At 32.1% G+C, this 15,305-nt stretch overlaps 1 protein-coding gene across 1 annotated transcript; it reads left to right on the top strand.

The window, feature by feature from the left end:
- Positions 1 to 13,679: 13,679 nt before the first annotated feature.
- LOC117915019 (AT-hook motif nuclear-localized protein 20-like) lies at positions 13,680 to 14,967 on the top strand (the record flags this gene model as incomplete). The annotated part of the gene is made up of 1 exon (XM_034830561.1): positions 13,680 to 14,967. A coding segment is annotated over one exon (1,080 nt), but the record flags the coding sequence as incomplete, so codon positions are not given.
- Positions 14,968 to 15,305: the final 338 nt, after the last annotated feature.

The raw sequence follows: 15,305 nt of genomic DNA, 5'->3' as shown, positions 1-15,305 counted from the left end.
GGGTTTACTGGGACCTCCCAGGTTATGTATTTCTTGAGTGTCTGTGTTTGATCATCCTTGTCTCATGAACGTAATGTAATGTATTGAGTCAATAAAATGGTAGGAATTATTTGAAATTTTCTTTCATAGAGGATACTGAATTACCAATTGATATGTGGATATGCCCTAGAACAATGTTTCGTTTGTAAATCTCCTTGGATGTGGATAGCTCATGAGCATTATCATCATAGGAAGGTTTTCACATATTGAACTGAAAACTACACTTCAACTGCTCCTCAACATTGACAATTCACAGGCATCTTGCCCTTGCTCTTGTCTGTTGGCACATCCATCTCAGATGCAGTCGCTGGATGGTGGATCTCTTTAGCATGCTTATTATTTTTGTAGCTAGTTTCTAATTCGATTGTGGTTGATTGTACATGTAGGGCAGTAAACAATCAATTAGGGTTTCAGCTAGAAGGGAAATTCTTTTGAACAACCTTGATCTCTAACTTGTTTAAATTAAGAGGAAAATATTCTGATCCCCAGCTCAATTGATTATGCTCAATACTTATTATTAGTATTAGGATATCCAGGTGAACACACAGAACAAGTAATCCAGCATGAGAACTTATCTTTTATCGATATTTCTTGTTGAATGGGTGTGAAGAAATGAACAGTGCTACGCTTCCTCTTCAGAACTCAAAGGGACTGTCCGACATATCTGCAGTTAGCTACAATTGACACACCAATGCCCTCTAACCCTGATCTACCATTTTAATTTAAAATAATTTCTGTATGCACATCATGAGGAGTGGAATCAGAATTGCAAACTTGAGACATTGAATGATGAAAACAGGAACGCATGGAAATTTTTTTTGTTGTTTCCCTTCTTTTGATCTACGAGCACATGGTCTGCAACAGACAATGATGGGAATGGGGTAGGCTCTTACGGAGGTTTAATGAAACATTGTACCACATGACGATGAACCAAGTCAGAGCACATGCATTTGAGATTGAATAATACAGACAAGATAAGATGCCTTTCAAATTTATTGCTCATGCTAAGTGCTCTAAATTGAATCTTCAAATTACTAGTTCCTAGTCCTTTTTATTCTTTGCATGTTATTTGACATATTTGTTGTATATTGTAAGATTTGACTGCTTCATTGGGATCACTAAGTTAGAGGCTCAGGGCATACAGCGACACGACTAATAATGTTCACTGGTTTCCGATCTGTGAGTGCACATCTTTTATTTGCAGCTTTGGATAGGAATAAACCTGCTGAAACAGCACTTTGGAAACCCGCCATTATCGCTCTTGATATGAGAGTACAAGTAGATGCCATGTAAAATATTATGGCTATATTTGGGAAATGTTTTTAAAAATTATTTTTTGTTTTTAAGAAGAAAAAACACAAAAGTATGTTTGATTTTAAGTTGCCCTCAAAGTATATTTTAAGAATATATCTTAAAAAATAAGTTATTTTTAAGGAATATTTGAAAAATTTAGAAAATAAGTTAAAAATATTTAATAGATTTATGTTTAAAAACACTAGGGAGAATTGCTTTGCAAATTGTTTTTGGAAAATTATTTTAGAAAACATTCTTTAACAGATCTTATGTTTTTATTTTTGTTTTTACGCAAATGGTGTGAAAACCTTCCAGTTTAATAACCTGGATCATTAGAGCACCCTCAAGAATCATAACCCCAAGCGCTAAAGCTTCTACGACTTCCCACTAAAATCTCTGAACAAATTTTATTAATGGCTCTTGGTTTGATGAAGCCCGGCCCCATATAGTCTTTCTGGGCTTTCCCCTAAAAGCTTGTATTTTCTTGCTTGAAGGAAAAGGTTCATAACAAATGGCTTCTAGAAGTATCCACGTTTTTTGGGTGTAAATTCTTTGTATTGACATTGCATATTATATGTTTGTCAATTTACCGAATTTTGAAGCATGGTTTCATTGGCCAATAAAAAGGCAGACCACATGAGACCCTTCTGCAATTTTCAATGATGATGAAATGGGCATGGGCGCCTTTTTCAGCTTGAGGGCAGCCGAACAGCGCAATTCGACTTTCTAGCAAAAACTCTTTATCACCCATTTTTTTATTAGCATTCTAGAGGCTTCTGGGCTAAAACTTGTTGAGCAATTAATTGACCTAGACGGCTACACCTTCACCCAGCATAGAAGGGAGGTGCTGCGTGATATAATAAAGAGCCAACTCTGGTACATGTGGGCGATTAGGATTGATTAGAAAGCAGCAGAAGGGACACCGACGCAACCTCTGATTTGACCAATCACGAATGAAATGGAGCCACGCTATGAAAATCCAACTCTCTTTCCCCAGGATTGAAGTTTTCTGGGGTTGGTTGAGTGAATCTCTCCACCATGCCAGTCGGCGGTAGCCAATAATCCTGCGAGTCCACCGCACATGGACATATCCATGATAAAGGTCTTTGAAGAATGGGTGCTCCTGAAAATTGGTAAATTTGTTCGTGAATGGGAAAGCATCAAGTGCAGGGGGCCTAATTTATTTATTCAGTTCACGCCAAGAGCTTTGACTAAACTCCATGTTAGATGATGAGTTTAGATCTCCACAAGAAACTTGAGAAATTTTGGTGGTCATTCACCTCAGTCAAGGTGGGCAGCCCATTGTTTCTCACATTTTATCAACAAATCTCACCATGCAAGTGCCTGGCTCTTGGCCATTTGCTTTTTGACCATGAGTATAAACTGAAAGTCGTATTGATCCATTTCTTGGAAACTTGCATCTACTTGGCTTTGGGGTCACCATCGACTTCCTTGTCCATCTCAACAACCTGATATTATTGAAAAATTATTTGTCATTGATCTTGATTGCTGCAAGACTTTATGGAAAAGAAACAAGTATTGTGCAATAGATTGTTATACTAATAAAAGTTTTGTTATAAACATGTTAACTTTAAAGTACAAAGATAAAATCATCTACGTAAAAGCAAACGGTCTGAGAGAAATTTATTTTATTTTATTATATTATAAAAAAAATTTAAAAACCAAAATAAAATATAATTATTCAGTTTTTAAAATATATTATATTTCTTTACTTTTTGTATTTGCATTTCATTACTAGCGTCTTTATTTCATGGACTTTTTCAAATTCTTTCTTATATCTCTCTTCGTTACAAAGATTTCATAAGTTCATCTTATCTTGTAACTTTTTTCCTTCTTGACCTAGGATATTAATGTAATTATTTTTAATAATTTGTCTTGTTTTATATAAAAAAAAATTTAACGTTATAATGATATATCAATATAATAAATATTCTATATAATACTATTTATAAAAAGAAATTCGTATCAATTAGGAATTTGAGACACTTTTCAATATTGGATCAATTTCGCTTCATTTATAATAAAATACTTCATGTTTATAGGAAAAGATTTTAATACATTGGTATATGTCAACGATTTTGCTTTAAAAATACATTGATCCAAAACTACCTAATGGAATTTTTCAGTTTCAAGAACAAGCTGAAGACTTTCGGATTTGAATCGAAGTAATGATGTTTAAATTTTGATTTTAAGTCAAATAAGAGCAAGTATACTAAGAATGCTTTCAAACATGGAAAAGTGGAAATCTAGCTAGGATGTTCCAACATCCAATTGGGATGTTCAAGTGCCTTCAAGAAATGCTCCATTTTTTTTTCTTTTTTGTATAAAAAAAGAAAAATTCTATTTTCCAATTAAAATTGTTTTTATGTTTAACAATAAAAATAGTTTTTAAAAATTTTATAAAAATAAGAGTGTTTGATAAATTATTATTATTTTTTTAAAAAAATTTGGATAAGTTGTTTATAATAATATATATATATATATATATATATATATATATATATATATATATATATATATATATATATATATATATATATATATATTGATCTTATAAAAGCAATGTAAATTTAATTTATATAATATTAATCTAATTCTTATTAAAAATAAATTAGTTTTTAATTACAAATAAATTTTAAAAAAATGAATAGTTTTTAGTAAAACTTGAATAATAATATTATAATAAAATTATAATTTATAATATTTTAATACATGTTAAAAAATATAGGTTGACATTTTTGTAAAAATATAGTTGATTTCTTTTTTGTTAATAATAATAATTTAAAAAATAATAAATTTTAGTAATATTTGATTTAAAATGAACAACAAATAAAATTTAACCTTTTTAATATGTAAATGAGTCAAAAAATTTATTATATGTACATATTAATTTAATACTCAATTAGGAACACTGGAATGTTTTGATTTAATATGTAATTAATTAGCTCAATTTTTTGAATTTTAAATTATTCTTAAAAGTTAGAAGAATTTAAATTATTAGTTATGTCTTAGTTAATTTAGAATCAATTTAACTAGTGAGAAAATTCAAACAATATAGTTGCGTATAAAAGAGAAAGAATAAAGTTGTAGCTCATAATATATGAGTTTTCATTTATTATTAATTTTTTATAACTAGATTTATTTTTTGAGTTCCAACTTATTTTAGAAAAATTTAAACCTATTAATAGATTCAATACAAAGAGTCGTTTGATTTAAAGTTCATTTATTTAATAAGAAAATTTATAAAAATATAATTATGTATAGAAAAAAATAGTCATTATGAACCATTTTTGATCCATAGATTTATAGTATTAATAAGTTTATTATTTGAGTTTCAAATTATATTTAAAAATTACTAAACTCTCTAATGAATCTAATGTATTAAATCTTATTTAATTTATATTTTATTTGCTTAGAAAAAAAGAAAATATATGATTCCATGTAAAAAGGAAATAATAGAATTGTTCTAAACTAATTTTTGTTCATAAATTTATGATATTAATTGGATTACTACTTGAGTTTTAAGTTACTTTTAAAAACTATTAAACTCATTAATAAATCCAATGCATTAAATCTTGTTTTATTTTAGGTTTATATATATATGATTTTATATATAAGAGAAACAATATAGTCATTTTAAATCAATTTTCGTTCATAAATTTGTAGTATTAATTGAATCATTATTTAACTTTCAAGTTATTTTTATAAAATTATTGGACTTGTTAGTGAATCTAACATATTTAGTCTTACTTGATTTAAAGTTTATTTGTTTAGCAAAAAAAAAAGAAAGTTACTAAAATATAATTATATGCATAAGAGAAACGAGCCAATACATTCAAAATGAATTTGGGTCTATGATTTTCCAATGTTATCGAGTTCTATAACTTTCTAGTATTAATAGAATCAATTTTTGAATTTTAAAATATTTTTAAAATTAATATATTTTATGTATAAAATATAGTTTGATTTGGAATTTTACTGATTAATGAATTTTTTTATTAAGTTAAAAAGGGAATTCATAAAAAACATGTAATTTAAATGAATATTATATTTAAAGTATCAGTATTAGATGATAAAAAAAGAAAAGGAAAATAAGAATGATGTCATCTTTAATTATTTTTACTTTTTATGATTTTTTTTTAATTCCTTTATATTTTTCTTTTGTTTTTAAAAACGGGTGAGAATAATTTTTATTTATTCTCTAAAAAATATTCTCTATTTCACCTAGTTTTTTAAATTGGTGAAAACAATTTCTACTCATTTTTTAAAAACCGTTCTTTATTCTACTTTGTTTTTAAAATTAGAAATAGAGAACAATGGTTAATCAGTCTTATAAATTTTTTAAAATAGTTTTTTTTTTAATTGCAAGACCAAATAGGCTCCAAAATTTTGTTATTTATGAAAGAATTCAATAGCGAAATCACTAAAGATTGAAGATGACACAATGGACTATTAAATTTGTGGTTATCAATAAAAATTAAAAATATAACATAGTGTCTTATGTTAATTCTATGGTTATAAGAAATTAGAAAAATTGAATTGTCTTAAGTTTATGAAAGAATTCAAATTTCATGTCTTTTGAATCACTAGATGAGTAGTTCATTGTATCATACAATATAATTTTACCATACATTTTTCTTTTCGTTCATTGCCAAAAAAGGCATGTTATCATATAATGTCTTATTTTTAAAGGATGTATTTCTCATGTTATTTGAAATCCTATCACCAATAATTCAATTAGACATGTATTCAATCGAGTAGATATTGTTTGTTCTAGGCTTAGAGGATTTTCATAACTTTAAAATGCAATTATAAGGTTAAAAAGAACTTATAATTATATAGTATGATAAACTTTCTCTTATATCCGATATAGATACACAATCACCCTTCATGCATAAACCATGTTTTCATTGTATTATAAGGGATTCTAAGATCAAACAAATAAACACATCTCACACTAATATTAGAGAAATTGGTTTTGATACTATTTTTAATGATCTGCACCCGAATATTGTCTCTCTTACATGTTGTACATATACAGGGAGTTGCTCTCTTCAATAGCTTTAATGGCATCAAGAAAGCTGGTCTCAGGGCCTCCTCCTATTCCACAAAATTGGTAAGCATTGTGATGTAAAATTATGGACAGTTTGCAAGATAAAAGTCTCATCCACCCAAAGAGGGTACCTGTACTATATTTCCTGTACTAGATTAGTTTAACTTCATTTTCATACAGATATTGGGAATGTGCTAAACCGAGGGAATCTTTGTGATTTTCTTAATCATACACCGCCTTCTTTATCTATTGGTCTGTGTTGAATAAAATGCAATTGCTGAAAATACTTCAACGGTAAAGACTCTTGGCACCAAAACTATATTGTAGGCTATGACATTTGCACAACTCCTAAATCAACTGAGAATATTCAACGTACTGATTCCAAGGATTTCTGTCTTCAATCATTGATTTTAGGTTTTGTTAGGTTTTGTTGGATTAATGGTATGGAAACAAAAAAAAATAGTCCAAAATACACAACAAAGAACAAAATGAATAAGAAAGAAAAATTTATCGGCTGACCCGTGATAAAATTGTTTTTGAAATAGATCCACCCTTATCGAAGACGAATTTGTGTACAACTCGATTCTAAAAAAATTCCTCCAGAAAGATGTATAAAAGATTCTTTGGAAAACTCTCTAAAAAATTGGTATTCGTATTTAGAGAGTAAGGGGTGACCTGATTTTATAGGCTACTAATACAACCCTAACAGGAGTCTACATGTAAGCGGAATAGGACTGAAAGTGGAACAAAATTCTACTTACAAGTGAAACGAGACTCCACTAACACAATCCTAATAAGACTCTTCCTAAAAATATAAGATGGTGATGTTTGTTTTTTTACTTAATTCTAAATAGAACCTTAATGCTTAATAGTGCTAAATATTAAGTTGTTTATTTTTGTAGTATTTTATTTCTATTAAGTATTAAAAAGTAAAAAAAATCAATATGTTATTTTTTCTATTTAGAAAAAGTTACATATTTTGGTGATGTTTGTTTTTTTTGGCTTTTTGCTGAAAACCATTTAGTTTTAGAATTTAGGTTGTTTGTTTTTTTACTTTTTTATGACTTATTATAAACTTTTTACTAAATAGAAAAAGTCAAAATATGTGGCTTTTTCTAAATAGAAAAAATAACACAATGGTTTTTTTTTTTACTTTTTAATACTTAATAGAAATAAAATACTATAAAAACAAACAACCTAATATTTAATATTATTAAGTATTAAGTTTCTATTTAGAATTAAGTAAAAAAATAAACACCACCTTTGACTTTTTCTATTTAATAAAAAGTTTATAATAAGTTATGAAAAAGTAAAAAATAAACAACCTAAATTCTAAAACTAAATTGTTTTAAGCAAAAAACCAAAAAAACAAACACCACTCAAACGGAATAAAAATTAAAATTAAAAAAATTAAAAAAATATTATTTTGAATTTTGTAAAAATGAGCCGAATTCGCTAAAACACTTTTCCATATATGGTTAAGGAAGAAAGGTGAAGCCTGCCTAGCCAAATCTCCAGTTAAGTAACCTTTGCTGATCTAAGGTGAAGCCTCCATCCTTTCCTTTTGGTGGAAACCTGACCCAGGAGGACTCATAGTTGAAGGCAGATCAGTTTTGTAGTGCCAAACCGATTGGCCAGTGCGTGCCGGTGGCAGATCATATGGTTATGGAAAGGGCTACAATGATTTGTCTGTAATACCACTTTTTTCAGGTTGCTGTAAAGGTATGTTAGGCTATGATGAAACGTCACATTTAATTGTACAGGTGTAGACAATGGACATGCTTAAGTTTGACTATGTTTTGGATGCAGAAAATTTCTTTTTCCAGGTCCCCAAACATCGTTGCTCCAATTTGGCAGAATCATTAAGTTATAACGCGGGCACGTAAGTCTCTGTTTTTCTCTGGGTAGGAAGACATTTTTGAATATTTTCCAATCCTTTAGGCTTCCCTTGCTCTTTTTCAGAACCAAATGGAAGGTTTATGGAGTTCAGACTTCATAATCAACCAATTAGAAGGTTAAACAACAAAAATTTAGTGGCAAAGCCCAAGGTAAAAACCAAAGGTCCAAAACGGGGTTCCTGCCAGGCCTAATTACACACGAGTGTTTTTCTTGTCGTGGTGTTTGAAGAGATGTAGTTTGGTGGCATCAATTGGTTGAGCAATTAATTTTATGTGCAAGATAATTCGCCCATGCGGCCAGTACTACTCCCCATCGTTGAAGTCCCGTCATTTTACCCTCATCATCATTGTCATTGCATTAAATGGAAAAGGACATGACCTTTGAAAAAACATTAAAACTTTTAATGGTAAATATTTCCATATGCTGAGATGTGCGTTTGATGGATAGATGCACCTAACGCAGCACCACTAGTTCTGGGCATGGTTTGCAACCAGTTGACCAAAATCACTGTTGTGTTGGTTAGTTGCTAAATTTGGATCTAACTGATCAGACCCCCAAAATGTATATATTAGGATTAAATCCATATGGATAAGATCAGGATGTGGACAACTTTGAATACAAGTTGGGAAGTTTGACACAAAACTGGGTCCATTATTGGTGTCATGTGATGGGAAGTTTTGACATAAAAACATATGGGCAAGTGGGTTGATTTTGGCACCAATGCGTGATTTGTCAACAGAAATGGCAGCAGGGTTTCCTTTTCATTGAAGTTATTTGTCCTCAAGTTGGAGAAGCATAAGGCTAATAAGGACTTTATCTGATATTCAAATAAGGTGGCTAAGCCCATTTTTTGACAGTTTCAATTGCAGTAAAAATTTTATACAACTGGAACATCACATTCTATTGGCAGCCATCCGGTAAAGAGGTGGTGATTTGCATCAAAGAGTCAAGATCCGACTCGGAACGCAGTTAATTAAACAATGATTAGACTGGAAACACGATTCATTAACCAAAAAAAAATGGGCATAGAGAAAATTGCATGACTATTTCCAGAAGCTTGAATTTTCCTGAAGGAAACTTAAAATAGAGGACACAATTCCCCATTCCATATGAATCAACAAAGTCAAGGGGTTGTTGGGTGTAAACTTCTTCCAAAAGTCGTATATCCAATTTCGACTAGCCAATATGAAATGACGGTATGGGACTGTCCCTTAAAACCCAAACACACAACCGCCATCAAAATGAAGATGCAAACATTTAGGAGGTTAGACTTTAGGATTGACGGTTTGAGTTCTCCCACCATTTGTTAGATATATATCAATACCATGCTCTATTTATGGGTGATGGCTTTAGACTGAGTCCTCGCACCAAATGTGGGGCGGACAAGGGTAGTGTCCTGGTAACCATCAAAGACCTTATATAGAGCAGCCATGGAACTGATTGAGAAAGGTTTCGTCAATGTATAGGCTGCCAAAAAAAAAAAAAACTGTGGCAAGTCAACCAAAGTATTCCTTGAATTGTTATTACAACTCACGAGGACAATTTTCTCATCCTTAAGTGCCCACACAGTGTCTTATTAATGCTGATTCTCTCTTATGTCTTCTCCTGGCTTTCACGTGTTACGAACCCTACAAGATCTCCACCAAATCTTTTGGACATGTCTTATTTGACACTGAATTTTCGCGGTCTAGGATCTCCAATACTATCCAAGATTACGCTAATGCCCTTGACTTGTCCTTGTCTATTCAACTTTAAGCTGCATGCCTGACCTCCGAGTGTAGAGCTTTATCAGGTCCTGGAATTTTTTCACTCCATCTCCAGCCATTTTTGGCCAAGGGGGATATACTAAATGATAAATTATAAAATAATTTTTAAATAATACTAAATATGAAAGAGGTTTCATATTTTTTTTTTAATAACAAATATTAGGATATATTGTAATTTTTATTTTAAATAAATATCAAATATTGAAATACAGTATGTTTCCCTTCAATTTTTAATTTTCATGCCTATATTTGGTTCTAAGAAGGTGTAAGAAAAAAAAATATATATATTAAGAAAAATATTCTTTTTATATTTAATTTAGTAAAAATATCAAATATAATTATAATTAATTATAAATTTGTATATTTTAAAATTATTTATATGTCTTGGCATTTTCCGTTAAATTGACTAAGAACCAAATATAATCTAAACAAATAAATCATATTCTAGAAAAATGATTTCTTAAGACAAGTATATCCTATTCCAACCGAAAATGATATTCTAAAATATACATGTTTTACCATATCTATATTTTACTCCATTTTATCAACTAAACTTTAGTCTTTACTTACAAAATAATTTTTACCCCATTTTGTTACATTTTTCCTTCTATGTTTTCTTTTAATTCTTTAAAATAACCATCTTGCAATTTTCTTTCTTTATATAGTGGGAGAAGCTGATCATTAAGCTTTTTCATGACCTTTTCAGCAAGATTCAATACATCCGTACTCTATTAAATATGTGCTCATGTTTGGAAGGTCATGGATAGTCTATACAAGTTGCAACCCCACGTTCGGAATAGTTATTTATTTATTTATTATTATTATCATTATAAAAATTCTATTAAATATGTAATAGTTTCTTTCAATAAAAAAAATGACATTTTCTTGAGTTTTATATATATATTAAACTCTTTCCTAAGTGAATTTTATTTTTAGTAAGATTAATAAAAAAATTCTTATTGATTTCAAAAAAGAGTTTTTGTTTTTTTTTAAATTCCATCCAAACAAAGCCTTAAAAGATCAAGTGAAAGTTTAAGCTGTAATTTTCAAATAGCAAGTATTCTAAAAATTAAATTAAACATGAAAGTGTCAATTATTTTACTTTTGGTTTTAATCCGAAGTTGAAGTTAAAATTAGGATATTTAAAGGATAATTTTTGTATTTTAAAAATTCATTAAACATGAAAATACTCTCTCTACAATGCCATAGAATTCTTTCCAAAAAATTACTTAAATAGGTTTAGAGCTCTTATTCATCTTAAAATAGATTTTTTTAGCTTCTCAAAGACCAACTAAACTAAACTAGAGCTTTTAGGGAGAAAAAAATTCCCTACTTCTAAATGGGATATCTTTTAACCTTAAAAAGATAGAAGGTACATAAAATTTTGGATATGTAGGTTTTTAATGTACTAGTAAGGGGTAGTAAGGGATGAATAGATAATCTAATCAATTTTAGATAATTTTATAGTCTTAAATTCAAATTTTCAAAATCTTAATTTAGTTAATTCATCCAATTCAATGGTTTTTGTTTGAGGGTGACCTTAAAAGGGATTAAAAACACTTTATAATACTTGGAAGCATTTTTTCTACCAAAATCAAATCAATTGTTTTACACATTTAAAAATATAGAAAATTACTTGAAGTGATTCTTAAATAATTACTTGGTGGATGATTTTCAAAAAATCACCTTTTAATCATACAATATATTATCAAAAACGCTATCAATTTTTTTTTTTAGTTTATATACATAGAGTTATTTTCATTTACATTCCTTTTGACAATACTTAGCTACTATTAATTTAAAATTTCGTTAAATACATATTTTATTCTTATTTGTTATTTTTACTCATTTTCCTTTTGATTTAAAGTAACGGTGATTTTTGATAAAAAATTTCAAACTTATTGATAACTAAGTGTATAGCCAAAATCTCATAGGAAGTGAATGAAATTTACCTCTCTAAATGCGATCATTTTTTATGAAAACTTTAAACTTATAATAGCTAAATGTATAACCAAAATCTCAAAGGAAGTAGATAAAATTTATCTCTCCCTCTCTCTCTATATATATATAAATGCTAGGTTATTCTCTTTAAGAGTGTTTTAAATCAAGGTAATACTAACAAAAAAATGTTATGATTAAAAGAGCTTTAACTAGAATTACTCCTACATAAACTCTTAGATATACATGAAAAACCATTTCTAAATTAAACATAAAATCTAATAAAGTTTAAAATTGAAAACTAATAAGAAAATAATACTTCCAAAATCCCTCAATTTATAAGACCTTTTTTTAAAAAAATTCAATTATTAACCTTGTCTGATTAAACCAAATCCAATGTAAATACATTGATTTAAGAGTCATTGTATCCCTTCATTCTAAACATTCTTCCCACATCCCCTACCATGTCTCTAAAAGGATAAAAAAAAATCATGGTAGGATGAATTTAAGCATGTGCCTACATTAAAGAATTTCATCCAAACATTTTTAAATATTGCATTTGATCTTTAAAGTGTACTTCTCCAATGTAGAGGGCCTCCTAAAGAAAGGCTTCTCAATTATAGGTCTGCTTTGTATGAGTCTTCTAGTTGATAAAAATAATTGATCATCTGTAGACCCTAATGATCCAACAAACATTGTCAACCCAATCTAATACAATAAAACTTGTAATTTGAGACAAAGCCAAGAATGAATTGTTCCCCCACTACTCTCACTCCCCCACCCCCATCTAACCCAACCTGCTATATAAAGTTTACATATATATGACACCGCCACCGCAAATGCCAACTCATGACCGCATTGTCAATGCAAACCACCGCAATTTTCTGCCACCAATTTGAAAGCCGCCATGCTTATACTCATTACAATTGATGAAGTGCCCTTGGGACTAGTATATGTATGGTATAATTGCAGTGCTGGATCCGCACCAACATATATACGTGAACTAGAGCTGTGAAAACTCTCAAAATTGTGGGTAGTGAAGAACACAGAGTAGAGAATCCCCGTTACAGGTAGGAAAGTAGCGTATAGAGGGAAATAAGGAGTGGAGAGAAAAAGAATAGAGATAGAAAGACTGTGGGAGAGGAAGTAGTAAGAAGAATAGTAGGCGCTACAACGTAAATCTCTCTCCGCCATCCTTTGATAATATGTTGGGACCCGGGAAAGGGACGCGCATCCCACCTGCCCACGCGCACGCTACCCCACGAAACCCTAATTTCCAAGCCCCTCTCTAAAAAGGAGAGAGAAGAGACATAATCGAAAAAACAGAGGAAAGAGAAAATCCTCAGCTCCCCAAACCACAGCACAAGCGTATCACACCACAGCACACAAGAAAAGAAGGAAAGAAAGAAATAAAGCAAGAAAGAAACATGTTATATATTCCATTAAATGTTGTTGTGACGACTGCGGACCTGAGAGTAATGCTGTTGATTTTATTTGAGTCTCTCAGCTAGTGCTTTTGTGTTTATTCTCTTCTCTCTTCTTGATTCTGTCAGAGGGTTTTTGAGTTTTTCTTTTGCTTCTTTCCGGTGAGATCATTGATGGAAGTCAAGGCTCTTCTCTTTCCTTCTCTCTCTTCTTCGTCACTTGATTCCATCAGGAATTGCATCTAATTCTCTCTTCTTATACCACTTCTATCTCATCTCTCTCATTTTCATCTTTCATCCGAATCAATAGATGAAAGAGTGAGAACAACTGCTTCTACAAGGAGGAGCACTTGGTTTCTGGTTAAGCTGCTTCAATTTCTGCTGTCAGCCTCAGGAAGAAGGAGACGAGAGAAGTCATCTTCAACTGTTACAGGAAAAGCCGATCAAGTGTTGGCTCCTCTTCTTTCCCAGCCGTGTTCAGTGTTCACTGAATTTGAAACACTGGCTAATCGGTGGTGGGCCGGCCAGGTAGGGCTGCCGGGAATGGACCCGGCAGCTGTTTCACCGATGCTAAATAAACGCGATCGCGAGATATCAATCAACGATAACCCCGGCACAGGAGACGATGAAGAAGAGAAAGACAACGAAGGCGAGCCCACGGAGGGTGCAGTAGAAGTCGGCACTCGTAGACCAAGAGGTCGCCCGCCTGGATCCAAAAACAAGCCCAAACCCCCTATTTTCGTCACGCGCGACAGCCCGAACGCCCTTCGGAGCCACGTGATGGAGGTGGCCGGCGGCCACGACGTTGCCGAAAGCGTCGCCCAGTTCGCCCGTAGACGTCAACGAGGGGTCTGCGTCCTCAGCGGCAGCGGCTCCGTAGCCAACGTGACTCTGAGACAGCCCGCCGCGCCTGGCGCCGTGGTGGCACTCCATGGAAGATTCGAGATTCTGTCCCTAACAGGAGCATTCCTCCCCGGACCTGCCCCTCCCGGCTCCACTGGACTCACCGTGTACCTCGCCGGAGGTCAGGGCCAGGTTGTGGGAGGAAGTGTGGTTGGATCACTGGTAGCGGCAGGCCCGGTGATAGTGATAGCCGCCACTTTTGCGAACGCAACATACGAGAGACTGCCTCTGGAAGAAGAAGAAGAAGGTGGGCAGGCGCCGCCGCCGAGTGGTTCGCCGCCTGCAATTGGAAGCAGTGGTGGACAGCATCACTCTGGCCTGCCGGAGCTGCCCATATACAATCTGCCACCGAATCTACTCCCTAACGGCGGCCAATTGAGTCATGACCCCTACTCATGGGCTCATGCTCGGCCCCCTTACTGAGCACAAGAGCGCTGAAAGGCCATGAGAGGTTTTGCAAACCTTCCATCGATGGAAATTGGATGCGAACAAAAAAGAAACCGTGCTTCTCTATGTATATTAAACCCCTTTGTTTTTGCTTCCTTTCTGTTTGTAATAAAAAGATGGTTAGCTTCTTTTCGCTTGTTTTCTAACCTCTACTTTAATTTGATTTTTTTCCCTTTTCCTCCAATTTTGTTTTGTTTTTCTAACATTGATATTGCTCGAGAGGTTGTGGTTCAAATGATAGGATGGATGGATTAGACTTCATAGATATGGGGAAATCTGGTGGTGGGTATGGCTTCATCTTTGAGTTTTCCTCTTAAAAAATTCTGGGTTTTTTGCTGGCCACCAATTTTCATGGCTGTTTTGGGCATACGACTTTACCGCCACCAATTTTCATGGCTGTTTTGGGCATACGACTTTACCGCAACTAGAAATGAGTGTTTCCTCTTTAAAAAATTCTGGGTTTTTTGCTGGCCACCAATTTTCATGGCTGTTTTGGGCTTTTGATTTTACAGCAACTAGAAA

The sequence above is a fragment of the Vitis riparia genome, chromosome 5, assembly GCF_004353265.1.
Source record: "Vitis riparia cultivar Riparia Gloire de Montpellier isolate 1030 chromosome 5, EGFV_Vit.rip_1.0, whole genome shotgun sequence".
Lineage (NCBI taxonomy): Eukaryota > Viridiplantae > Streptophyta > Magnoliopsida > Vitales > Vitaceae > Vitis > Vitis riparia.
This window is presented reverse-complemented; position numbering and strand designations above follow the sequence as displayed.